This window comes from Monocercomonoides exilis (genome assembly GCF_001643675.1).
Source record: "Monocercomonoides exilis strain PA203 chromosome Unknown scaffold31-1199392, whole genome shotgun sequence".
Taxonomy (NCBI): Eukaryota; Preaxostyla; order Oxymonadida; family Polymastigidae; genus Monocercomonoides; species Monocercomonoides exilis.
Genome location: NW_027150576.1, coordinates 65,081 through 91,832, shown reverse-complemented (window position 1 = coordinate 91,832; position 26,752 = coordinate 65,081). Strand labels below are relative to the sequence as shown.

Sequence of the window (26,752 nt, the reverse complement as noted above, 5' to 3'; positions counted from 1 at the left end):
ATTCGATCTTCAATGCATTCGTTCAGAAAGCAGGTTTCTCTTTTCTTAATTTGAAATCAAACATTCATGAAAATAATTCAAAATTGATTTTATTTATTGCCGAAATGTGTGTTAATGTTGTAATAATTAACTTTTAAGAAATAACATGTTTTATATCAATGTTTTTTCCAATTTTCGTGGTGTAAATTGCTTGTTCTTTTTTTGAATACTTTTCCAAAATTTTTTTTAAACTTCGCTGGATCTATCGGATGATTTGTTATTAAAATGAATTTTAAAATATCAAATCATTCAATTCATCTTCATATATTTCTGTAATGTTTTTGATCAAAACATCCATTACAACAAACCAACAAGTATTAAGCGATTTTTTTATTCACAATACCTTGCCAAAAGTATTTTCATAAAAAGAATGGTATGAGAAAAGACATTTTCCAGATAGTTTTGTAAATTTTATATTTGTCATTATTTCTCTGCCTCGATTATTCTTTTCATTTGGATTGATAAAAATGTTGATATCTTCCGAATGATGCGTTTTGCATAAAGTCGAAGGAAATGAGTGTCACCGAAAAGTTCACTTGTTTGCGTCCATTGCTGCATTTGAATTTTTGGCAATTGCATTTCTTTCTTTCTTTAAAATTTTGAAGCATTGTTTGATGGACTTGAAAAGTGCGATGAGGAGGAACAAATGCAGAAAATCAAGGAAATGAATGGATTAATTGATGAAATGAATGAAGAAGAATTACTAACAGTATTCACAATAGAACTATTCAATAAAATTCACCAAATGATTGAGATAAAGACATTATCATTGGAAAATGCAATCTTGCTGTTGAAGCATGTTGGATATTGCAAGATATTGAAGTTCTTTTTATTATTTTCTTTTGATGATTCATTATTGAGCAAAAGAATGAGAGAGATATTGATTGATAAAAACGGGAAGAAAAAAGATGAAAAGCATTTGATTGATGTCTGCGAATGTTTTGCTTTGCTTATCCATAGGTGTCCATATGAATTGATATCAATTTGTGTGCCTTGCCTTCTGAAAGTTGCCTTGAATAAAGAGGAAAATGAGGAAACGCAAAAAGAGGCGGAAATAGCATTGCTGGCTTTAAGTCACATTAGCACATGTTATGTATGCTCACTTCCATTTCCTTTTTGACGTTATTGAATTGTTTTTTCCTCCTTTTTTGCATAGGAAATGAAAAGAGAACTGTATTTAAAGGAAATCAAGGAGATCATCGAATATCACCAGGAACATCGAAACCTCACTCGACTTGCCTATCAGACTGCCTGGAAATTTTTAATGAGCAGATTCTTCAATGATGACGACTTGGAAGAAGTTATTGTGAATGAGCTACATTTTGCGAGAGAAGCAGCAAGAGAACTGGAAGAGCTGACAAAGTGCGTGAATTGGAAGAAGAAAGAAGAAGAAAATGGAGAAAAAGAAGCGCATATTATCGGGAGATGGCTCTTTGAGGTTTGTGATTTCTTCGATTCAAGCACATTGCAGAACGACGACTTTGTTGGGCTGATTGCAAGCATTGTTCAGACATATCAATCATCAAGAGATAATTACCCATATACATGCCATCTTTGCCTTTCTTCATTAAGAAGAGCGATAGAAAAGAAAAAAGCGAAAATTGATACTTTTGCAAAGGAAGGTATCATAGTTTTATTTTCAGAAGAAATGAAGCAATCAACTTTGGATGATGATATTATTCAGAATGGCTTGAATTTCTTTTTGAATATTTCAGAAAGATTGAAAAAAAAGACGGATGGAGAAACGGATGAAACCAAACGAAAAGTGTTGAAAAGGAAGATATTTGAAAAGATGGAAAAAGATGGATTTGAAGATATCATTGCAAGTTTTTGTGGATTCATTTCTTTTGTTAACGAAAATGGTTATCGTGAATTATCAAAAATCCCTTCTGAATATTTAATGCATCTGTAGATGGAATATTCTACACATTTCCATTCATTTCATTGTTGTCTCAGAAAAGAAGAAAATTTGAAGAAGAAGAGAAAAATGAGATGAAGAAGAAAGATGGCTGAAAATGAACAAAAAAACAAATAGAAAGAGAAAAGAAAAATGAAAAAAATTCGCATAGAATCAACATTTTCACTTGAATTTGAAGAATATTCAACAAAAATTGTGTGCTCTTCATTCATTTCGTTCAATCTTCTCATTCTCATATTCCACTTTGACTTCACTCACACACTCTCCCTCACTAATTCAAACATTCACATAGCATCTGTCTTTATTTCAACAATTGTGATCTTCCTTTTCTTCTTCTTCTTCATTCGTTTCGTCAAAGAAGACGACACATAACTCAGATGAATTGGGATTGAGTAACTTTCAGATGATGAATGGAATGGAAGAGAAGGTCAATGAAACAAAAAAGAGAGGAACTTCTATTGAAGATTTTTGAGGAAAAGAGAAAGAAAAACAGAGATAGAATTCGATTGAGATTGACTTGTTTCAGTCAAGCAGTTTTTGACTTAGGTTTTCATTTTTCTTCTTTGTTATCGGATTTATTTCTGTAACATTTTGCACATAAGAAGTTGATAACAGATTTCTTCAACTAACATTTCTTTCTTCATTTCTTTTGGATTCTTCTCCTTCGCCTTTTCTTGTTCATTGAGAATATAATCAGAAAGGGAATAAGCAAAGGAGACCAGAGGCTTCAAGAGGCAAAAACTGAACAATTGAATTCATTGCTCAACATGAATCTTGTTGAAAATGATGGAGTGTAATAATCCATTCAACGAATTGAAAAGAATTTTCATTTTTCTTTCTTTTTTTTCCCATTTTTTTAAAAGGAAACAAAAACATCAATAAAAGTTCTCCAATCAATTATTTTTTGAAATATTGAGAAAAAAAAAGAAAAATGTCGATTCAGAGTTTTGAAATCAAAGGAGTTTCATTTCATCAAGCATTCACATAATCAGTTGATTATCCATAAAACAATTCAATAAAAATTTTCAAATGAAAATACAGCATATAATAGTTAACTGATGAAGGAAATAATCCAAAAAGAAATATTGTTATTCAGAGAAACAGAATTATCGCAGAATTTCATTTCCTCAAATATTCACAAAATAATCAGAAATATTATTTGATAATCCACGATAGTATCTGTCATGAAAAGAAATCACTTCATAAAAGTTAATGATAACATCATCATAACCTTCTTCCTCCATCTTTTCAAATATCTTCCTTTTGGAAGCCTTTTTTTTCACTTTCATCATTTCGTCATTGCCTTCTTTCAATTTCTTTGTAACATTCAATAAAAATAACAAGCCATTAAATGTCATTATGTTATCAAACATTGCTTGCTGGATTTCCTCCAAAATGAGATCAATTGCCCCACTCTCCAACAAGTCTTTAATTTCAGCTCTGTTTTCTGCTGTTCTTCTAATGCACAAAATGCATTGATGGCCTATGTCTCTGTAATTATCCTTTGCTTCTCGAAACACCAGAACAAGGCTGCGGATAAGCCATTCCCATTCCTCGTTCCACAATGTGCACCAAGTAAAGTAAGTATTAATTACATCGAGCCACCTCCTGATAATATGCACTTTTTTCATTTCTTTTCCTCTTCTTTCCTCGTCTTTCTTTCTCTTCCAATCAACACACTTTGAAAGCTCATCCAATTCTCTTGCTGCTTCTCTCGCGAAATGCAGCTCATTCGCAATTGTATCTTCCAAATTTCTATCTTTGAAAAATTTATTAATTAAAAATTGCCAAGCAGATTGAAAGGCCAGATGCGTAAGATTTCTATGTTTCTGTTGATGTTTGATGATTTCTGTAATTTCCTTTAAATACAGTTCTTGTTTCACTTTCTATCAAAAATAAGGCGGGAAAAAACAATTCAATAACGTCAAAAAGGAAAAAGAAGTGTTCAAACAATATATTTGTTAATGTTGCTCAGCGCCAGCAAAGCTATTTCCACTTCTTTTCGAGTCTTCTCGCTTTCATCTTTGTCTGACGCAGCTTTCAGAAGGCGAGGCACAGCGATTGAACGTAATTCATCTGAAATGTCATCATCATTCAGCAAAGTAAAACATTCACAGAGATTGATCAGAAGCTTTTCGTTCTTTTCTTCTTTTTTCCTTTCATTTTCATCAACGATCATTTCCTGAAATCGATCACTCAAAAAAGAATCATTAAATGCAAAATCATAAAAGCGTTTCATTGCTTTGCAATATCCAACATGTTTCAACAGCAAGATTGTGTTTCCCAATATAATTTTCTCTTCTTCAATCATTTTGTTTATTTTATTAAACAGCTCCTCTGTGAAAACTGATTTGAATTCTTCTTTATTCATTTCCTCAATTAATCTATTCATTCCCTCTATTTCCTGCATTTGTTCATCTTCTCTGCAACATTCCAGATCACAAAATAATTCTTCAAAAAGCATTCAAAAAATAAAAAATTTGTTCAAAACTACTTAATCAAAATAAAAGAACAAACTTGAAAATTGCTCGCTTTTGGTCATGGTCTGAACTCCTTTTTCAAATTTATCATCATCTTGTAAACGCATTCTGTTTTTTTGCAAAAAATATTCAAAATAAAAAGCAAAGATTGACAAATAATAAAATAAAAGATAAAAACAAACAACATTGATTATCTTGCAAAATAAAAACGATCGTAATACAAACTGTTAAATTTTTGCTTTAAAAAGAAGTGTAAAAGATATTGCGAAGAAGCCACAATGATTGGCTGTATGAATCAGAAATGAAAATCTTTTGTTTCTTTCTGATCGAACCAACAATAATTTATTCCAAGTGTCTGGATTGAATTTCGATGAATAGTTGAAAGTATTGAAAAATATTCCACATATATCGTATTGCATGTGAAAAAATTTTTCATTTCATCATTCTGAGCCGCATGAAGAAGAGGCAATAAAGCTTTTTTAAGAAAAAAACAAAAAAGTGACAAAAAAGGAACAGTTTGTCATAAATCGTGCATGCTTTTTAATATCCCTTTAAATGAAAACGCATTAGTATTTCACTTATTTCCCTCACATTTAGAGTTATCTGGAAGCTTTCCTTTTCAGAAATGATTTTTTCTGTTATTTCAAGGTGTTTGCTTGTTTCCGTGAATGTTTCAGTTTTAATGTGTTGAGCATAGTTATAAGCTATCGGGATAATTTTATTATTAGTTCGTTTCTTGAGTGGGTTATTCAGGATGAAGGAAGATTGATGGAGGGAATCAAGCTTTCATCAATTCACATTTTTTTGATGTTAGGGCGAATGATAATTGAACGCATAAGGGACATAATCAAGGCAATAATGAACAACATCGTTGATCGGGTATTGAAAAAGATTTTATTACAAAAGACTTTGAGGCTGAGCGAAGATGAACAAAGTCGAGATGGTGAAGGAAGATTAATGCAATATGCGGAACCAAGCTCATGCGGAATTTTGAGTACGTTTAAATCTGTTAAAAACTTCATGGTGATGCCGCTTGACGTGTATTTTTCTGTAAAGACGCTTGTTACGTTTTTTGGAAAATCATCATTTTGTGTTGTTTTGATGGTAATCATTGATTCACCGATTTCTGCGTGGATTTCGAGGCAAACGCAGAAACAGTACGAGCGATATCGAGGCGAATCGGACAGGACAGACCAAACAACAATTGAAGTGTTTGATCAAATAAAGGTATTTTATCCAATTTCATATTCCATTTGTGTTATTTTTAGAAAAAAGAAAAAATAGTGAAAAGAAAGAAAGAAATCCTAAAAATATAAAAAATTGCTTATTTTATTTTTGGGGATGATAATCTAATATTTTCACTTTTTCTCTTTCTCTTTCTTTTTTTGTGTTGCATCGCTGTTCTTAAAACTTCAGTTAATAAAAATAAACGGCTGGGAAGAAATGATAAAAGACAAGCTTCTTCAATCAGGAAGACGACAAGATGAACTCATTCGCAAAGGAGTATTGTTTTTTAATTATGAATTTTTGATTGAAATTTTCCTATTTTTCTTTTCCTTTCTTTTCTTCTCAATTTTATTTTCTATTTTCTATTTTTTATTTTTTTATTTTATATTTTCATAATTAATTAATCTAACATATAAATGAAAATAATAATAAATATTCCACAACTTATTCTTTCATTCATTCTTTCTTCTCTCTCTCTCTCTCTCTCTCTCTCTCTCTCTCTCTCTCTCTCTCTCTTCAGGTCCTCTTCAACACCATCGGGGACATCCTCCAGTCGCTTGTGAAGACACTCACCCTCATCGTGCTCGTTGGTCTGCGTTTCTGGCAGCATCTACCTCTGAAGGCGTCTGCGCTGTTTCCTTCCATCAGAATAGTCGAGTCACTCAGAACATCGCTGAATGGCATTCCGTCGATGCTGAACAGCATCCGGCTGGACAAGGCAGACATTGAGAGAATGGAGATGCTGCTGCAGGCAGATGAGTCGCCTGATAGATACGAGGAGAAAGAGAGAGAAGAGGGGAAAGAGAAGAAGATGGAGAAGAGAAGGAAGAGAGGGAGGAGGTCAAAGAAGTTAGAAGAGTTATCAAGAAGTTTGGAAAGAGTGTTGAAGGTGAGAAGGGAGGAAATGGAAAGGATGATAAAAAGGGAGAAGGCAATGATGAAAATAACGGAAATGAAGGAAAGGAAGAAAGAAGAAAGAACAAAAAGGAAGAAGAGAAAGAGAAAGAGAAAGAGAAAGAAGATATTGATGATTTGTCTATGAATTTGGAAAAAGAAGATAAAAGTTCTATTTCACTCTCAAGCAAAGAAGATTCCAAAAGTGATGACGATGATGGAGGAAGTGAGGCGTATCAAAGAAAGATGAAAGAAAATGTAGAAAAGAAAGAAAACGGAAGAGGCAAAGGAAAAGAAGAGAAAGAAAGAATGAAAAAAGGAAGAGAAGAAGTAAAAGATAAAGAAGAAAAAGGAGATAAAGAAGAGAATAATGATAACAATGATACTGACATTGTGATTAGCCTGACAAATGCATCATTTGCGTGGAGTCGCTTTGAAGTTACCAACAAAAAGAGCAAAAAATTCACAAGAGGAAGCAAAAGACGATTCAAAATGCCAGCACTCCGAGAGAATGAGAGCAAGGAGAAGAAAGAGAAAGATGAGAAAAATGGAAAAGATGGAAAAGAAGAGAAAGAAGAGAAAGAAGAGAAAGATAAATCACAATCATCATCATAATCATCTGTTTTAGTTTCAACAACAACAACAACATCATCATCATCTTCCTCTTCATCTCGTCTCTCCTCCTTCCTCCACACATTCCACTCCAACTTCATCTGGCTGTATGGTCTCGATGTCTCCTCCTACGTTAACCCTCTTCCTCCTCCTCTGCCTTCTCCTCTTCCCATCCTTCGCAACATCTCCTTCTCCCTCCCGAGACATTCACACACTCTCATCTTCGGCCCTGTTGGCTGTGGCAAGACAGCGCTGCTTGCATCAATTCTGGGAGAGACTATCTGTTTGGAAGGGAAGGGATTTTTGAAGGGAAAGGTGGCTTATGTGCCTCAGGTGTGTAATTAAAGATGAATAAAAATGAAAATGAATGATTTATTATTATTTTTTATTTTATTTATTTCTTAATTAATGATAAACATTTTGAACATCAATTCTTTTACTGAACTGATTTTTTTTTATTTCTCCTTATAATATTCATCGTTTGTTCTTATATCCGTCATTTTCAACCCAGATTCCCTTCATCTTCAACGACACCATCAAATCCAACAACCTCTTCAACACTCCCTTCGTCCCAGTCACCGCTCCATTGTCATTCAAGAATGTTGCCTGGAACAAGATTTGTCTATTCTTTCAGGCGGAGATGAAGCAGAAGTGGGCGAAAGAGGATACAACCTGTCAGGCGGGCAGCGTGTGAGGATAGCTCTGGCGAGGGCAGCCTGTTCATCGGCTGAGGTGTTTCTGTTGGATGACATTTTGGCGAGTGTCGATGCTCATGTGGGACAAGCACTGGTCATCAAATGCATCAGCCAGCTGCTGAAAGGGAAGACTGTCTTGTTGGCAACACACCACACGAAATATCTGCCTTATTTTGACACAGTCATCGCAATGGAGGAAGATGGAAGTATCAGAAAGATTGGCAGGGCGGAGGAGTTTAAGGGGATTGTGAAGGAGATGGGGGTGATAGTGAAGGAGGAGAAGGAAGGAGGAGGAGAAGAGGAAGAAGAGAAGAAGGGAGGAGAAAGAGAAAGAGAAACATTGGGTGATAATTTTGAAAACAATTGTGAAAAGAAGATTGAATATGCAAATAACATTCCTTTTCTATCATCATCATCATCATCACCATCTCAAGAAATTAGTTCCAAAAATAATATCAATTCCAAAGATAAAGCATCCAAACATTTACCTCAGAAAAACACCTTCAAACACAAAAAGCATAAAAAAGCAAAAGAAGCAAAAGTTTTTGTTTTCCTTTCTGAGTTGTTTCATTCTTTCTTCAGGCTTCTTGTTCTTCATCTTCTTTGCCGCGAGTCTCTTCTTTTCGTTCAGCAAGATTCCTGTGCGTCTGCTGAGCAACCACTTTCAGCAGCAGTCTGCGCATGCCATCAAAACAGACATGTACACAAAGCTCTTCCATGCACAGATGCGCTTCTTCGACACCACACCCGCCAGCATGTTGTACAGAAGGCTGAATGCAGTGAACTCCATCAGCTACAGCGTGCTCCACTCCTTTAATGCCACTGCCTCCTCCCTCGCGAAGCAGCCCTTGGCCATGGTGGCAATCCCCTCAGCGATGCCGGAGTTGCTTCTGCTGCATGTTGTGCTGGCAACAAGTGCGATGGTACTGATCAGCCATTCAACGTCCATTGCCAAGTACCGCATTGACCGTTCGTTGGTTGCTGCTTGAAGCGAATCAGGGCGCTTCTTCAAGCAGTGTGTAGAAGGGGCGGCAACGATCAGGGCGTTTGGAGTGCAGGAGGCGGTGGAGGAGAGGCAGAGGGAGCTGTGCAGAAGTCAGTGCGATGTGGAGTTTTACAGGGAAAGTGTGCGTGCGCTGGTTGTAAACATCAGCAGTTGGTGTTATGATGCGCTTGAACTGCTTACTTATCTGACAGCGATTGTCTTGAAAGCTGCGGGGAGAAACACGTATTTTCTACCGATGGCGCTGCAGATGTCACATTCTGCTGTTTCGGCAGGGAGGAACTTGTACAGCCAGCTTTTGTCGTTGTACTTTGTTGTTGGGAAGATCGGGCGGATAAGAGAATTGTGTGATGTGGAGCAAGAGGGAGAGTGTACTATAAATGTTCCAGAGGATGTTAATGAAAAGAGCAAGATGATTAAATGCAGCTAATTAAAAGAAGAGAAATCTGTGGATGGAAATGAAATGAAATTTTCAAATGTTTCTTCTTCTGCTTCTTCCTCTTCTTCAATTTCATCTTCTTTGTCGCATCTGCTGTCAAATTGGCCATCAGCAGGCAGAATTGAGTTCACTCATGTTGACTTGAGATATCGTCCGAATCTTCCATTGGCTCTGGACGATGTCTCGTTTGTGATTCCTGGTGGTGCCAAAGTAGGCGTTGTGGGGAGGACAGGATCGGGAAAGTCGAGTCTTCTGCTAGCGCTGCTTCGAATTGTGGAGGCGGAGTGGCAGAAGAAAGGCTGTGCCATTCTGATTGATGGACGAGACATCCACACACAGCTGGGCCTCAAAGAACTTCGGGGTGCAGTGGCAGTGACAGCGCAGGAGCCCATACTTCTGAGTGGGAGTATCCGGTACAATCTGGATCCGTTTGGAGAGCACAGCGAGGAGGAGGTGTGGGGAGCACTGGGACAGGTGGGGCTGTGGGAGGTGGTGCAGCAGATGAAGGAGCAGCTTGGGGCAGACGTGGCAAGCGAAGGGCAGAACTTTTCGGTGGGGCAGAGGCAGCTTCTTTGCTTGGCACGGGCACTTTTGAGGCGCTCGCGGATCATTCTGATGGACGAGGCAACAGCAAGTGTGGACTTTGAGACAGACGAAAGGATCCAGCAGGTGACAAGGCAGTGCTTCAGTGAATGCACTGTCATCACCATTGCACACAGGCTATCGACTGTTGCTGACTCTGACTTGGTGTTTGTGATGGATAGCGGAAAGCTTGTTGAGAGTGGAGCACCAAAGGTTTGTACAATTGATTGAATTTTGAATGAGAAATTGAAATATTTGCTGGATTTTTTTCACAATTTTTGTGAGTATTTTACACTTGTTATTTCTTCTCATATTTTTCTTTTTTATTTTCTAACAAAAACAATTTTTCATTTATTTATTTGTCTGTTTATTCAGGAGCTGTTGTTCAGAGAAAACTCCAAATTCTTGTCTTTGGCAAAAGCAGCGGGTGATGCCTATGTAGAACAATTGAGAGCAATTGCATTAAAATCTTGAAATGTTTTTAATAATATTTGATAAGCATTGCCAGATGCATCCATTAGATAATTTCAACATCAAATACAATTCTGGGTTTTTATAATTTTTTTAGCTATCATTTTTGTAATTCAACGCTATTAATTTGTAATGGAGTTGTTTATGTTTATTTATTTAATGCATTTCTTTCATTTTTCTTTTTTGATTTCACAATAATGATTAATAACATGATTACTGTTTTGTCTATTGACTTGTCGAGTGAACTTATAATGTAGGTCTTTCACAAAGGTCTAAGCAATGGAATAAACTTTGAATTAAAACCAACAACAGTTTTATTTTTTCAACAACAATAAAAAATATGTTTTCATGTTCAAAGATTTTTTTGAATTAATTATCTTTGATCGACTTCCCATATTGAATAACTACTTGTTTGATTCATTATCAACAAAAAAATCCTTCCTGGCTAATTCCACCCAGTTCAGAAGTTTATTTGCATTTTATGGTATGACTTTTAATTTTTAAAGAATGTTACCTTTGAAATGTCCAAAAATATGTTACCATTTTGCAATTTAATTCGATTTATTAACTATCGCAAACTTCAAAAACGTATCAATTTTCAGAATGAAAACGAACAAAAATGCGTCAACAAATTACTGGAAAATGGAGTTTTCGTTTTTGGAGAAGCTTTTGAGTTTGCAAATTTTCATTTCTGAGACAAAAGTGGTGAAGTTCACGTTTTTTTGACTTTTTTCTAAAAGAATTCTTTCAAGAGCTGGAGCATTGCACTGAAATTGACCAGAAACAGAAAATCCTTGAAATGAATGAACAAGTGGATGTTATGAATAAAGATGAATTTGAATCAATTTTTTCAATAGACTTTTTCAATGAACTGGATAAAATGATTGAAGAAAAGAATATATCAATAAGAAATGCTATTTTTACATTGAAGAATGTTGGATTTTGCAACGTGCTAAAAGGAATTCATATTTTCAGCTTTGGTCATTCTGCATTGATCAAAAGAATTGAGAAGATGATTGAGGAAGAACAGAAGAATAAAGAGAAAAGAAACGAAAATCTTTTTGACAATCTTTGTGAATGCTATATTTTTCTAAGCATTGATTTCTCATCTGAAATACTTTCAATTTGTGTTTCTTGCCTTCTGAAGGTTGCCTTGAACAAAATGGAAAATGAGGAGATTCAAAAAGAAGTGGAAATGGCTTTACTGGCGTTGGGTCACATTTGGCAGTGGAATGTGTGATTTATTGAAAAATGTATTTTTTGAATTGTTTTTGCTTCATTTATTGTTTCTTTTTTGCTTTTGAACAGAAAGTTAATAAAGAACAATATTTGATTGAGATAAAATCTATTATCCAGCATCATCAGGAGCATCATAACCTGACGCGTATTGGTTATCAATCTGCTTGGGAGTTTTTAATAATAAGATTTTCCAAAGAGAAAATGTTGGAAGATGTGATTGAGAATGAACTCCATTTCGTGAGAGAAGCAAGAAGAGGGTTGAAAGAATTGGCTGCATGCATTGAATGGAAGAGAAAAGACGAGGAGAAAGAAAAAGAAAAGGAAAAAGTGTTTAGGTTAATGAGGTGGCTCAAAACAATAAAGTTCTTTTTTCACTCATGCGAATTGTGGAATGAAGAATTTATTGGGCTTTTAAGCAGCATTGTTCAGATATATCGAGCAGCGAAGGAGAAATTCAGAGAAATAAACAAGTGGTGCATTTTCATATTTATTCAAATGTCGGGAAACGGATGCGTGAGAATTGAAGATTTATTGAAAGGAGGTGCAGTTGATGCTATTTTGGAGGAAATGCAGCAACAGACGTTGGACGAAGCAACAACATTTGATTGCTTACATTTTTTTACGTACGTTTCAAATCGATTGAAACAAATGAATAAAGATGAAAAGGAAGAAGAGGAAAGAAAGGAAACGAAAAAAAGATATTTGAAAAGATGGAAGAAGTAGGATACGAAGATACCATCACAAGCCTTCATAAAAGATTCAATTTTCTTTATGAAAAAGGATATTATTCAATTTCATTAGATATTTCTGATTATCTTGTGAACGTTTAAGGGAATGGAATGTTTTGAATTTTGTAGCTCAAAAATCACTCATTTCTATTTTTTCTCTTTTTCAACTGCTTTTTCATTTTCCTCTTCATTTTCCTGTTCGTTTTCTCCTTTTTTGCAACTTTGGTACAACAACAGAATTTCATCAACCATTTTACGAACAACTCTTCAACATCCTCACCAATGGGATCGCCTTTAATTCCCATGCTTTTTGAATGAAAACTTCAGCCGCATTTCATGTTTGATCCTTTGATCTGCATGAAGCAAAAAGCTCCTTCGATGATGGCTCAACTTTATTAGCCCATGCATATTCATTCAAAACAGTTCCTGAGACGCATTCCATTATCCATTGATATTGTTCAAGATTTCTGTCAAAAGTTTTGGATTGATAATTGCTTTTGTACTCATGAGCTAATTTTTTGATTTATTGGCTTTATCTTTTTCCAGCAAAACACATGCGTTAATTTCAAAATGATCATTAAAAAGGAGTGCTTGAATGTTGGAATATGGAGTTATTTGATGAGATATAAACATTAATATCTTATTAATTATTTAAAGGTTTTTAAGAAACTTAATCATTTTTCACAAATGTATGGTTTTTTGAATCCAAAAATAACAATTAAAAATATAAAAAAAGGAACCACTTATTTATTATTGATTTATTGATATTTGCAAAAACATTTTGAAATGCTCTCGAAAGAAAATACAGTGTTTTTATTGTTCATTAACCACTTCATAATCATTTTTAAAATTTCATTGTTATTCTCTTCAAAAACAATATGCCACTTCACTTCACAATTCTGGTTGGGTTAGAAATATTGATTATATCACGATTCGTAAGTGGAAAATAAAAAGTTGACATTCGTGATTGATATTTACCAATTATTATTTTGTTTTATCAACAGAATCATTTTTTTAATCATGAAAAGATGAACAGGCCATTGCACCCACCAGATTCAACATCGATGAGGCGGTCGGGCACAAATCCTCTCTCCGAACAAAAGTTGAATCTGAGTCAGTTGTTGAAGTGGATGAAATGGATGGTGATGGTGATCTCTTTTGAATTTCTTCTTCCTCAACTTTCTCAAGAGCCCAATCAGGAATCTTGTCTGAATCTCTTCCAAGAATGTATTCAGTTGACCCACTCTCAGAGAGAAGATGCTCTGAAGACTCGGAATGTCCCAAGGTTTTCTCATACACTCTCTTCTTCATCCTCTCTTCATTCTTCTTCTCTGCCTCCCTCTCTGCTCTCCTCCACTGCTCCTCAGGTGACATCTCCATCGTCACCATCTCAATCAGCTTCGGATCCTTTCTGATGTTATCATTCACAATCTCTCTCAGATCTTTTGCTTCTTCTTTTGCCCTTCTCCATCGAACAATGAATATGATGGAGACAATTAGAACAACCAAAAACAATACAGCAAATATCGCAATCACAATCAACAACCAATAAGATTTCCCTTCTTTTCCACCTTCAGCAATTCTGTCATCTCCATTCACCTTTGCTTCGCTTGTATTCTTCAGAATGAAAGAATCAGTTGATGATGGATTATTGCCATCTCCAAACTGAATGCACACACTCACTTCCACCCCTTCTCCTGCTTCTGTTATCATCTCTTTTGGCACTCTCCTTTCTGCCTCTGTCTCTGACACATATCCACTCTCATCGAACACATATTTTTCAATCTGCTTTTATCTCCAATCTGTTTCACAACCAAAACTGGAATGAAAAATAGAGATGCTCTTTCAAAAACAATCCCTTCAAAACTGCACCCATCATTCAGCATCCAAAGAGAAGAATTTTCCTTCAATCCATCTCCTCCTTTCAAACTCATCACATTCAATGTTCCTGAATCTGAACAGATGATGTTTCTTCTCAATGATGGATATCCTTCAATTGATGGATTATTATTTGAGATATTCCCTGCTTCAATTATCATATTTCCTCCACTCATTGTTATTCCACCTTCTGGTGATTTCGAGATTGTTGTATCTTTCATAAAAAATCGAACTTTTCACAACATCCACAAGAGATCCTGACCATCTGCACATCTCTTTTCCCTCATTGAAAAACTGCCCATTTCTTTCCTTTGAACTTCCATCCAAAATGCAACTGTCCATTTTCACATTCAAACAATCCTCCACTTTCATCAATTTTCCTTTTGTGGTTTTTGAACAGATTCCACTTATTGTGCAATTTGTCAATTGCATCGTCTTTTTCATTGACAGGTAACATATCAATGATTCTTCATTTCCTTCAACTGTGATGTTTTCTGTATTGAAATCCTTAATTGTTATTTGACCACATTCATAAATATCTATCAAAGAAGTTTTAATTGTTGAATTGCAAATTGTTAATGAATCAATTACTGATGGAAGAGAAGATGAAAGATATAACGCTGATTCACGAAGTATTTGATATTTCACTTTGCATTCCATAAGTTGTAATTCTCCTTTTTCAATATTAAAAATGTTAAATGGAATGCTCGCAAAACCTTCATTTCCATCTTCTATTAATTGCTTTGATGAAAAAGAGCAATTCATCACTTCAAGAATTCCTCCCTCTGGAGATATCAGTGATTCATGTGAAAAAATGTGATTCAAATCAAATACAAAGTTCACTCTCTCAAATGAAACTGTTCCACTTATGTTATCAAAGCTTCCCCTGTGCTTTCAATATCTGTTTTCACTTCAACGTTGCACAAGTCTCTATTCTTCGAGCTCAAACTCATTTCCTTTGGATCAATCTCTCTGCTAAACATGTTTTCATCCACAATGAACATTTGGCTCAAGAAATCCAAAGTCAGATGAATCAGTTCATAATTAATAGAATTTCATGGAAGTGAGTTTGTTCCACACTGTTTGTCATTCGATCCATCCACACTTCTCACAACAATTGTGTCGCTCTGATGAATGGTGATAAACTCAATCAGATCTGTATCATTCGGATAATCGCATTCATCTCTTCCATATATCGCATTTATTCGTGAATAATGACCTTCTCGAAGATCAAACTGGAATTGTTTTTCATTGATTTGAGATGTGATGTTGAAACATTCAATGAAAATATCATTTCCAACACTTGAACAGTTGTCACTGAAATTCATCCCCACAAATGAAAAATTCAATTCTCCTCTTTCATCTGTTGCCAAATACACCCCTCCTCCTTCCTGTGTTGCAGTTGCAGTTGCAATTAGTGATTATTGAGTCAATCATCTTCATTGATCCAGACATTCCCAATATGAAGAATATTGCTCCTCCTTTTTCACTTGTTTCTGCTTTGTCTTCTGTGATGTCGTCCTCATTCACAATCAAACAAATCTTTTTCTCACTCTTCAATTCAAAAACACTTGCACAATTATCACTTCTCTTCACTCCTGAAAATGATGAATTATCAATCTCAATATTTATTCCTTCTTTATTCATCTTTGTTGCTAATTCAGATCCTTTGATCAGAAGAAGACATCCTCCACTTTCATTCAACGATTCCACTCGAACATTCACAAAATGGCAAGTTATTCCAGCACTGTTAATTGCAAAAATGCTATTTCCAACATTGCATGATTCAATCGACAACTCATTCACTTCCACACTGCCTCCAATCGCATCCACAAACACACAATCAAATTCATTGTTCGCTCTTGCTTCTGAATGGAATGAACATTCGCATATCACTAAATCTCCTCCTTTGTTTGAAATAATTGTTTTGGCTGAGTTGTCAAATTCATTTGTCAGTTGGAGTTGGATATTCGTCAATTCAAGATGAATATCATTTTCCATAAAATATTCCAGTTGATTTCCAATTGCCTTTTCAAAATTCAATATCGCTTTTGTATCTTCTTCTCCCATCTTTACTCCCTTTTTGATCTGATAATTGGACATGTTGAATGAATCTCGAATAATAGTTGATCCTTCAATCTGAATTGTTTTTTTTTTATTCTCCTTTTTCATGTTTTTCATCCCTTTCCACATTGTGAAACAAGGCTCTTCCTCACTTCCACGTCTTGCAACGTCAAATCCTTTGAATGAGATAAATATCTCAAATGAGCTGTATGGAATAAGGAACATAAACAAATCCTTATTTGAATGAAAGTTATCACTTCCTACAAACAAATTGTCATCATTTATCATTGATGAATAATCGAAGGCAAATGACTCATTTGTCACAGATGAATTAAAATCCTTTCCCAAAATGAGCATGTTCTATCCAATATCTGCTTTGTTGTTCTCAAAAGTCACACCAACATCAAAGAGAAATTGTATTTCATTCAAACAATTTTGACAACCCAAACACAGAAACCCTCCTTTTCCATTGCTTAATGAAAGTTAGCAAGATGACGCATTGGTTGATTTGATCACCAACTCTTCATTCACCTGCAATATAACTTTCACAACGCCTTTTTTATGTTCCTTTTTCAGTTCATCGCAAATGGAATTTTTTGTTATATTTAACAATAATGAATATGAAAAATGTCATTATTTTCAATTACTTTTCTCCGAATGTTTGAGTCTTCATTCGTTTGAATTCCAGTTTACCAAATAATTCAAAAAAATAAGATTTTTGTGTTTTCTTTCTTTCTTTTTTTTGAACATTCTCTATTTCCTCTTTGAAAATATTTCATATTGAGCCTTTTCCATTTTTATAACAAATGAATATTTTTTGCATTGTTTCAAACTTTAGTCTTCTTAGCTATTTCCATTTATTCTTGTTCTTTCGATGATCCGAAAGAAGCCTTTTTTAAACAAAAAAGTTTATCAATCAATTTCAAGTACATTTCATAAATTCTTATCATGTTTAATCCATTTGGACAAAATTCAAAAATCAAAAAATTACGTTCCATTATAAATATTTTTTTTGAAAGATATATGGGACAAAATATTTTGATTTATGAATTTTGTTCCACACTGTTCTTTCAAAGATTTTTTCGATTTTTGATATTTCTATGTTTAATATTGCAAAGAAATGTCAGATTTATAATTATTCAATTGCCGTAAATTTTTGGAACGAATCATTGAATTTTTCATAAATGCAAGAATTCTGCCCCATATTTTGGTTCAAATAGTGTGATTTATTAACCCGAGCTTTTTTAAAAACCCTGACTTTTTTTTAATAATAAGTTGATTTTTCCCACTTTTCATATTTTATTAATTGTTTTCGGTATATAAGGAAAAATCGATGACTAAAATTCTGGATTAAATTACTGCACCTATTCTCTGATGGGGAGGAGATGTGAGAATAAGCTCCTCCATCTTTGATTAGTGCCTCCCCTGAGGAGATTAGGTAATAGCAACGGAACAAAGTTAGAATTTGATGGAAAATTTTTTTTTTGATTTTTTTTCATTTCAAAAAAAAATTATTTTAAAAAAAATAAAAAAAGATCATTACCAGAATATTTTTTCAATGAGTGTTGTGAAAACCAAAAGAGAACGTGAACATTTAATTCTTCGAGAAAAAATGATATCATTCGAATATCGAAGAATTGAAAATCGATTAGAACGCATGGCACGTATTGTTGTTGATGGACATGTCAGAATCGTTGATGCAATAAATACCAAAGAGTTCTCTTGTTCAGCAATAATTAGAGCAGTTTTAGCAGTTGAGAGTGGCAGAGCTGTTGCAAAACCTGGCAGGCCAGAACTATTCAATGAAGAGGACAAAAACATTATTGTTGGAGTTATCAAAATCGAAAGTTTATCCGGAACAAGTTTTAATGCCAAGAGAACAAGAGAATTAGTTTGATAACACATTTATTTATCTTTCGTTTTAGATAATAAACATTTTTCAGATGGAATCCGTCCTTTCCGACAAAAAAAGACGATCAGAAACTGATGTTGATGAAAACACCAGTGTGTCCAAATCAAATCCATATCTATTTGCAAAAAGGAATTCTGAGCTCAAAGCGTCCATGCCCAGAAATGTGGATATCCAACGTCTTTCAGTATCCAATCAACAAGCTCTTCTTCCTTTCTACGAGCTTCTGCAGAATCTTCACAATTCTCATCATTATTCACCTTCTTTAATCTTTAACACCGATGAATCTTCACTCCGCTTATCGGATTCCTTCAAAACTCTTGTGATTCACCCCACAGGAGTTCCAGCTGGATTTCATACAACACCAACAAACATGCCAAATGCCACTTTGGTTGTCGCAGCTGCTGCAGATGGATATTCTCTCAAAAGCGTTGTATTGTGGCCATGCCACAAATTACCAAAGGAAATGCGAGTTCTTCTAAGCGCATTCATTGATGTTTGTGATAACAACGATGGATGGATGACGGAAAGCATATTTCAACGATACGCAGAAGAGGTTTTATTAACTGGAATCATCGAAAGAAGGAAAATATTAATGAGAACCAATGAGAGATGTCTTCTGCTTTTGGATTCTCACTCTTCTCGGGTTCAACCTGACATATGGCAGAAATTTGCTAATAACAACATTGACGTCGTCACTTTTATTCCTCACAGTTCACACATCACACAACCTCTTGATCGTGGTGTGTTTGCTGTCTTCAAGAAATGCATCAACTCTCTATACTCTGTGCCTCCAGATTCTTCCATTTCTCCTCGACGTGAGGCCATCTCCAACGTTCTTCCACAAGCTCTTCAGACAGCATTACTTCCTGCAACTGTTGTTTCTTCGTTCAAGAAAAGCGGCGTGCTTTCAAACGAGTGGCATTCAGTACTATCAACACTTCCAAAGGAACCTTCAGTAACACTGAAAAAGAGAACACACAGGTTTGATTTTTTTGGAAAAATTACAACTGAACAAAAATTTCTTGAAGAATGGAAAAAAGAAAAGAAAATGAAAGAAGATAAGAAAAGAAAAGATAATTATGATGAAAAAGAAGAAAAAATTCTTTTCGCAGCTGAAAAGCCCAAAAAAAGAAAATTTTGCAAATCAGACATTTTGAATGATGATATTTTGGATGATGAATCAAAGCAGAAAAATTCCAGAAAAATTATGAAGAGAGAACTTGTTGATTATATGTATTATTAATCATTTCAATTTTTGTTATCAAAATATGATTGCTTGAAAAAAAATTTTTTTTTATTTCGAACAAAAATAAAAAAAAAGTTCGGGTTTATAAATCACTTTATTCAAATTTTTGAATAAACATAACAGATCAAAAGTTATGGTTAATTTTTTGTTATTTTAATATTGCATCAAATGTGCTGTTAGCAATGAAAAAAAGAAGATTGTGCTATCAATGGAAACATTTCCTGAATATGGATGTCAGATCAATCCTCGTTATTCTCCTTTCGTTCAGTTTTTCACAAACAATGGAAAAGATTGCTTATTCGTTTACGGAGGTGTCTCGTATGATGACAGCATTTTAACAGATGCTTTTATTGTTGAACAACATCCTTTGCACATAGAGCGCATAGACATGCCGTTGGAAAGTTTGAAACCATTTGTTAAAAATTTTGCTCAATTCAGAGTGAATAACACATTTTTCATCTGGGGTTGGTGGAAAGATAGTGGATTTACAAATATTCTTTGGGCATTTGATTTTTCGTCTCATATTTGGAGAGAAATTGATCAAGGAGATTCAATTCCCGAGGCAAGATACTCAATGGCGTAGACTTTGACGGAGACAGACTTTATATCTTCGGAGGAATCGGTGCCTCTAAGCTTTTAAATAATGTTTGGGAATTTGATACTCAAACGAATCAATGGACAAAATTAAATATCACTTCAAGAGGAGAAGTTCCAAAGCCATGCAAATGTTCAGGAATGCTGGTGGCCAATGGATATGCTGTTGTTTTCGGAGGTAACACAGGAAACAGCACAGATTCATTGCTCAAAATGTTCAGAGCTAAAATAGTTGATGCTTATCCTGTTTGGGAAGATGTGAAAATTACTGGCAATGATAAAAATGAAGGTTATGTTCCAATATCGAGATCCAATTTCGGGCACACATCGTTCGTTACAATAGATAAAGCTTATGCATATATTATCGGTGGTCAACACATTCACAATTTATCAAACATAATGAATTCGTCACTTTTCTTTGATCTCAGTGAAGTTGTCACAAAAGGGAAAAATCCATCAATTGCATATATTAAGGAAGCATTTCATTAACAAAAATATTTTTATCTTATTGATTGAACTAACACTACAGATAATGATGTGAATCTTTAGATTTTTGGAGGAGAAACTCCAAATGATCTTACAGCAGATTTAGTCATAGTGATGAAAGAGGATTTATCACTGAATCAAACCGAAAAGGAAATTTTTTCTGATTATTCCATTAATAGAAGAAGACAATTTTGCAGTGCATTTTTAACTTATGTTGATAGCCTTTCCTTGCCAGATAAGTCCTTCAATGGTGGTTCTTCAAAAGCTTTTGACTCAGCATTTCTCACAACTGATTTCAACACTTCGTTTATTTCTTTAATTAAAGTTAATAATTATGTACCTTCGCCCAGAGTGAATCCAATTGTGGGTTATGTTGGAGAACATTATTTTGTTTATGGTGGTCGTGATACCATTACAGGAGAAATATTTAACGATATGGTATTTTGGTCAAGCTATAACAGGCAGTGGGAAAAAGTTGTTCCACATTTGGATTCAGAAATTCATCCAGCAAGGGAACTTGCTTCATATTGCTTTGATTACGGACGTCTATTGATTTTCGGAGGACTTGGGCCAAATCCTCAAATAGGAAAAGTGGAGCCTTCAAATGAATTGTGGGAATTTTCTTTATTGGAAAATAAATGGAAGCAACTGGGAAAAAATTCAATTTCTAAGCCTATTCCTGTATATGGTGCAGCAAAGGTGATGTACAAGGATTACTTGTTTGTTATTGGAGGAAGAAGTGATTACGGAATGAATTTGAGCGCTTTGGGTTATTTTTATTTCAGTCCGACAGATGGATTTCAGGGATATTTAGTGGATCATTTCTTCCAACAATTTTTGTGATGGACATGAAGGTTCACAAAAAAGAAGAAAAATTTGAAAATCCTCAAAATCACAAAAGGAATAATAATTTATCGGATGCTTTTCGTAATCCAAACATTCATAATAACAACTATACCAATTCCTCTCTGTATGAAACAAGGAAAACGGAAAATACAAATCAAAAAGAGAAATATAACAGTGCTGAAAAATGGATACAAAATTTGATATATCTTGGCGGAATGAAACATGAAGTTCGAAATGTTGACTTTGAACGAGTCCCAATGGATGAATGGTTGAAGGGTGAAAAGATTGGCTTTTCACTGTATGAAGTTGTCAAGGATGAAAATTTCTATCAAACGTTTTTCAACCAAAAAGGAACTGCATTACCACTTTATGATAGAGTATTGATGTTTGGAGGGATAAACGATGGAAGGGCAGTGAACACTTTAAAAGTTGTCAAATTTTATGAGAATGGAACAGCATCTGTGACAGAAGATGACGGAACAATATTTTCTAATGGAAAGAATCTTGATGTTGTTGAAGCTGGATGCGCTGTTCAAAAGCGAGAGGTTTTCTGCTTTGGAGGGAGACAGATCAATGAAAATGGGACAGTAATGGCTTCGGCACTTGACACTTTAAGAATATTCAAGCTTCAAAATGACACATTCGATTGCGCTTCAGGTTCTGTTGAAATTAATGGAGAATGTAAATTTTGTGAAATTGGTTATTATTCAAATGAATTCAGTCACAAAAAGTGTGTTCCATGCCCAGAAGGAACATATGGATTTTTCTCTGGTTCCAAAAAATTTGCATGCATTCCGGTTCCAGTTGGTCATTTTTCAGGAAAAAATTGTTCGAAAAAATATGAAAATTGTTCGGATAATGATTATTGCCCGATGGGTTCAGCCTCAAGAGAAAATAAGAATCCTCTGACTGAATCATTAAAATCCAGCAAACCAGAGTTGTATAAAATCCCTTCTGAAGATGAACTCAAAGCGAATATCGTTGCATACTCAGCATCAACAGTATTGGGTGTAATTGTTGCTTTTCTTTTCCTCTGCTTGCCATCAAAGAAGTATTTATGGAAGCTTGATGGCTATTCGAATAAATACGTTGATTCTCTTGATCCAGATACACATAGGGTCAACTTTTTAATGGGACTTTTTCCCTTATTGGCACTTTTTTTGTTTTTGACTGCCAACTTTCAACAAACGTTGATTGGCTTTCAGTACTTCAAAAAACCTTTTTTACAAGTTTAACACAATTTATTAACAGTTTGTTTTTTAATTTTTGCTTATTACACATTGAGAAATTACGTTTTTTTGTTAAATTTGAAAGGACTTTTACCAGCCAACTAGGCAACGTCCAAGAAATTGGATACATGTTTTGAATAGCAAATACTATTATCTAACTACTTTTAAATTCTTTTTTTTCATAAACACTTTTTTCTTGTTTTTTTCACATTTCATTTTTTTAACAACATTCTAACATAAAACCGATTATTTCTTTGTTAATATAATGAAATGAAAAAAATAAAAATTTGATATGGAAAACAAATAGTCTAATAATAAAGTGTTGGAAAAATGAAACATTAATTTTTACAATTTGTCAAGAACTTAACTTTTTTACAAAAACTTGATCATCGATTATTTTAAGTTAGCGCCATTTGTCCGTTTCAGATAAATAGTAAAAATTAATGTTTCATTTTTCCAACACTTTATTATTAGACTATTTGTTTTCCATATCAAATTTTTATTTTTTTCATTTCATTATATTAACAAAGAAATAATCGGTTTTATGTTAGAATGTTGTTAAAAAAATGAAATGTGAAAAAAACAAGAAAAAAGTGTTTATGAAAAAAAAGAATTTAAAAGTAGTTAGATAATAGTATTTGCTATTCAAAACATGTATCCAATTTCTTGGACGTTGCCTAGTTGGCTGGTAAAAGTCCTTTCAAATTTAACAAAAAAACGTAATTTCTCAATGTGTAATAAGCAAAAATTAAAAAACAAACTGTTAATAAATTGTGTTAAACTTGTAAAAAAGGTTTTTTGAAGTACTGAAAGCCAATCAACGTTTGTTGAAAGTTGGCAGTCAAAAACAAAAAAAGTGCCAATAAGGGAAAAAGTCCCATTAAAAAGTTGACCCTAATAGTATTAAGCAGATAAAAAAGACAACATTTGGAGGATTTATTTCTATAGTGGGCTTGTTTTTTATGTTGGGTGCAATAATTTCCAATATTTTGGGAATTGCCCTATTCAACATTGAGGAAACAAAAACAACTGTTGATGCAACTTCGGAAAAAAATGTTCAATTGAAAAAAATTAATAATGAAAATTTCACAGTCGATCTGACACTGATGGATTACTCGGGCGAATGTGTCAATGAATTAAATGAGTGTTCAGAAAAATTGGGAATTTGTAGGACCTTGTTTGATACATTTGGTTTGTTTATTTTTTTTTCATTTTTATTATTCATTTGAATTTCTTGACTTTTTGAAAAAGGGGTAATCAATGGATCGAACAACAATAAGAATTATTCATTCAGTCAAAAATGTATTGAATATAATTCCAGCAACAGTTTTTATCCACCAACAAAAAACTGTTTGATATCCATTGATGCAAGTAATGTTGATATCAATATTTGCGATTACCATTCCATTCTCTTTTCAATGTTTTCATCTGATAGGGAAGCCACTTGCAGAGCAATAAAAGTTTCTGCATCAATTGACTCAGCTATTCCTACACAAAGCCACACAAACAAACAAGTGCTTAAAAATGGCAATTATTTATCTTCAATTGAAGAAATCACAGTGAGTGGACTGAATAGCGTTTTCAGTGGTTCAAAGTCAACAAACATAACATTGGAGCTTGTCAATTCCATTTTTAGGAAAGATGAATTTATTAAAAAAGGATATCAAAATAGAGGTCATCTTCTTAACCATATTTCTTTTCAAAATGGCTCCACAGTTGATAGGTTTGATCTTCATTACAGCATGTGTTTTGGCGTGAATATCAAACTGAAACTGGATAAAACTGTAATTGTCACCCAAAGATCAATAAAAGTGTCAGCTGTTATGTTTATATCATCTCTTGGAGGAACTTTTGTGTATTTTGGATATATTGGAGATGTTTTTTTACCAATATTTGAAACATTGATGAACATCGATTGGCCATGTGGAAAAAAGTGCAGAAAAAAGTGACAACAGTGTTTCATGACTCTTCAAAAAAGAACAAAAATAAAAGAAAACTGGTGATGAATACATGGAAGAGCTTAAAACAATAATTGACGAACCACTTTCTTCAAGTTTTTCGTGATTAAAAAGTTTTTTCATTCAAATACAACTCACCAAAAATCAAAAATTCCCACTTTTGTGAGCTCAGAAAAAAAGTGCTTCTTTATTCAAAAGCGCAAATAAAATATTAATTTTATATAATTTTATTTTATAATGTCAGAAATAATTTATGAAATTGGGAAAAGGTTTATCAGAAGCTTCGACAAAAGACTGCTAAGTTTTTCATTTATTGGATTCATTATTGAAGAGGATATTCCAGAATAATTTATTTGAAGGATTCAATTTGTTCAGTTGCAGTCCAAGGGATAATGGGATTATATCGAAGTGCTCAAAACTTTTATTTTTCTATTACAACATATTTATTAGTGTATTCCAACAATCTTTATGTTATTAAAAATGCTTGAAAATGATTAGTATATGGGTAATTATTTTTCAAAATATATTTTTTCATTCAATATTTTCGATTCGAAATATTTCCGTGAAAATCAGTAAATGAACACTGAAAAGTGAAAGACTTATAAAAGACATCTATATCTTCAATTCAGCTCTCACATTTGTTTTTTAAAACAGTTGCGATGAATTCGACATTTGAATTCAAAATCTCTTCCCAATGACAAACAATCAAAGAAAAATAAACACCCCGAAAAATGTTATAATTTTAAAAATAATCACCAATATTTTTAATAAAAAAATATGATAATGAGTGAAACCAACGTTTTGTGAGTTTGATCAAAAAAAATTTCAGTGAAAATGGATTTTCCTGAAGATGAAAAGGAACATAATTTTGAACTTTTGAAAACATTCACTGATGAAGAAAAGGCTTGGGAGTGGTTTTATCGATTTGTTTAACAAGACAAACATCAAGAGTGTACTATTCACCATAAGAGTTTGGCTTTATTGAATGAAAAAGGAACTTACAGATATCGGATGTGCTTCAATTGCAACAAAAAACGGACAGTTTTCAAAAATACAAGATTAGAAAGCAACAAAATTGGTCTGGTAAAATTTTTATTAATCGTTTTATTACTATGACAAGGGCTAATGCAAGCTCAGATAAGCTTTATAATAGAAGTTTATCCAAAAATTGTGGGATATAAGAGTGGTGTTTTAATTGTTGAGTGCATGAATATCATTGATCGAAACTTTATCATGATAGGTGGTGTTGGAAAAACAGTTGAAACAGACAAACAAGTTTGAAGAAGAAGAAAATATAAGAGAGGAAGAAGAAAAAAGCAGATATGGATATTTGGAGGAATTGAAAGAAATGAAGACAAGAAAAGAACAAAAAGAAGATTTGTTTTTATTGTTACTGACAGAAGTGCTAAAACACTTATTGCTCTAAAAAAATCTCATATCCATCCTGGAACAACAATAATGAGCGATAAATAACGTGCATACAGCAGTCTGAAGGATCATGGTTTGGCATAGGTGTAACTGCGTCCCTTTTGCAATTCTTGTTTTTAACAATTAATTTTATGATGCTTGAAAAGCAAAAATTATTTATAAACTTTTGTATGGACCGATTTTTCGTAAAACTTTTTGTTTGTCGTGAAAAAATTTATTTTAAAAATGACCCATAAATATGAGTATTTGAATAAAATTTTTAAAATCAAAAACAAATAAATCCTGAAAAATATCTTGAATGTCTCTAAATGCATTGTACACTTATATTTGTTTGATATTTTCACGAAAAATATAAATTTGAAATTTAATTTATTTATATGCAATCATTTGATCAAACCCATATTTTAATTTAATTTATTTGGATAACTTTAATTAGTGTAAATAATCATTTTGTGAACATTATGTTATTAACAATCGTTAGTCATGCTATAAATCATATGAAATGGTTTTTTTATTTAAATATATATGTATGTCTTTGTTTGTTTTTATCAAGTTTTGAATCATTTTTATTTTTGTGTTATTTCTTGTGATTTTATATTTATTAGTTGTTCAACCCTATGTTACTGTGAAGTTCACATCCCGAATATTTGAATATCCAGTGTTGGTGTTCCTAATCTTTTTATTCACAATATTGATCGCTTTTGTGACTTTCACTTCACTTTTTCAAGCAAATAATATTCATTTATATTTCTTTATCTTTCAAAACTGCTTTTAATTGCTTGTA

At 33.5% G+C, this 26,752-nt stretch overlaps 7 protein-coding genes across 7 annotated transcripts; 5 read left to right on the top strand and 2 right to left on the bottom strand.

Moving 5' to 3' along the window:
* Positions 1-338: 338 nt before the first annotated feature.
* On the top strand, positions 339-2,357 carry MONOS_17775 (uncharacterized protein). The gene is made up of 4 exons (XM_067870728.1): positions 339-412; positions 544-577; positions 645-1,132; positions 1,196-2,357. The coding sequence occupies exons 1-4, from the start codon at positions 410-412 to the stop codon at positions 1,949-1,951; spliced, it is 1,281 nt and encodes a 426-aa protein (XP_067724814.1). The 5' UTR covers positions 339-409; the 3' UTR covers positions 1,952-2,357.
* A 481-nt stretch (positions 2,358-2,838) lies between these two features.
* On the bottom strand, positions 2,839-4,758 carry MONOS_11588 (uncharacterized protein). Its single transcript, XM_067864130.1, has 4 exons — positions 4,663-4,758; positions 4,475-4,545; positions 3,909-4,408; positions 2,839-3,843 (listed from the first exon to the last, which is right to left on the bottom strand). The coding sequence occupies exons 2-4, from the start codon at positions 4,542-4,544 to the stop codon at positions 3,085-3,087; spliced, it is 1,329 nt and encodes a 442-aa protein (XP_067724813.1). The 5' UTR covers position 4,545; positions 4,663-4,758; the 3' UTR covers positions 2,839-3,084.
* A 636-nt stretch (positions 4,759-5,394) lies between these two features.
* Positions 5,395-9,298, top strand: MONOS_11587 (putative ABC transporter family protein; the record flags this gene model as incomplete). Its single annotated transcript, XM_067864129.1, has 8 exons — positions 5,395-5,664; positions 5,854-5,940; positions 6,185-6,533; positions 6,719-6,985; positions 7,187-7,453; positions 7,805-8,305; positions 8,448-8,780; positions 8,865-9,298. The coding sequence occupies 8 exons, from the start codon at positions 5,395-5,397 to the stop codon at positions 9,296-9,298; spliced, it is 2,508 nt and encodes an 835-aa protein (XP_067724812.1).
* Positions 9,299-9,331: 33 nt separating this feature from the next.
* Positions 9,332-10,363, top strand: MONOS_11586 (putative multidrug resistance-associated protein 14; the record flags this gene model as incomplete). Its single annotated transcript, XM_067864128.1, has 2 exons — positions 9,332-10,102; positions 10,265-10,363. 2 exons carry the CDS (start codon positions 9,332-9,334, stop codon positions 10,361-10,363), a joined length of 870 nt encoding a protein of 289 aa, XP_067724811.1.
* A 2,978-nt stretch (positions 10,364-13,341) lies between these two features.
* Positions 13,342-14,040, bottom strand: MONOS_11585 (uncharacterized protein; the record flags this gene model as incomplete). Its single annotated transcript, XM_067864127.1, has 1 exon — positions 13,342-14,040. One exon carries the CDS (start codon positions 14,038-14,040, stop codon positions 13,342-13,344), a length of 699 nt encoding a protein of 232 aa, XP_067724810.1.
* A 3,886-nt stretch (positions 14,041-17,926) lies between these two features.
* On the top strand, positions 17,927-21,350 carry MONOS_11584 (uncharacterized protein; the record flags this gene model as incomplete). The annotated part of the gene is made up of 5 exons (XM_067864126.1): positions 17,927-18,160; positions 18,213-19,162; positions 19,608-19,828; positions 20,011-20,267; positions 20,571-21,350. 5 exons carry the CDS (start codon positions 17,927-17,929, stop codon positions 21,348-21,350), a joined length of 2,442 nt encoding a protein of 813 aa, XP_067724809.1.
* Positions 21,351-21,568: 218 nt separating this feature from the next.
* Positions 21,569-22,588, top strand: MONOS_11583 (uncharacterized protein; the record flags this gene model as incomplete). The annotated part of the gene is made up of 1 exon (XM_067864125.1): positions 21,569-22,588. The coding sequence occupies one exon, from the start codon at positions 21,569-21,571 to the stop codon at positions 22,586-22,588; it is 1,020 nt and encodes a 339-aa protein (XP_067724808.1).
* Positions 22,589-26,752: the final 4,164 nt, after the last annotated feature.

Excerpts from the sequence above, each read along its gene's own strand:
- MONOS_17775 (XM_067870728.1), top strand. Across the intron at positions 578-644 it reads TGTCACCGAAAAGTTCACTT|CATTGTTTGATGGACTTGAA; the intron begins GTTTGCGTCCAT and ends AAAATTTTGAAG. Across the intron at positions 1,133-1,195 it reads GTCACATTAGCACATGTTAT|GAAATGAAAAGAGAACTGTA; the intron begins GTATGCTCACTT and ends TTTTTTGCATAG.
- MONOS_11588 (XM_067864130.1), bottom strand. The coding sequence starts at position 4,544 with ATGCGTTTACAAGATGATGATAAATTTGAAAAAGGAGTTCAGACCATG. Across the intron at positions 4,409-4,474 it reads CAAAAGCGAGCAATTTTCAA|AATTATTTTGTGATCTGGAA; the intron begins GTTTGTTCTTTT and ends TGCTTTTTGAAG. Across the intron at positions 3,844-3,908 it reads GCAACATTAACAAATATATT|AAAGTGAAACAAGAACTGTA; the intron begins GTTTGAACACTT and ends TATTTTTGATAG.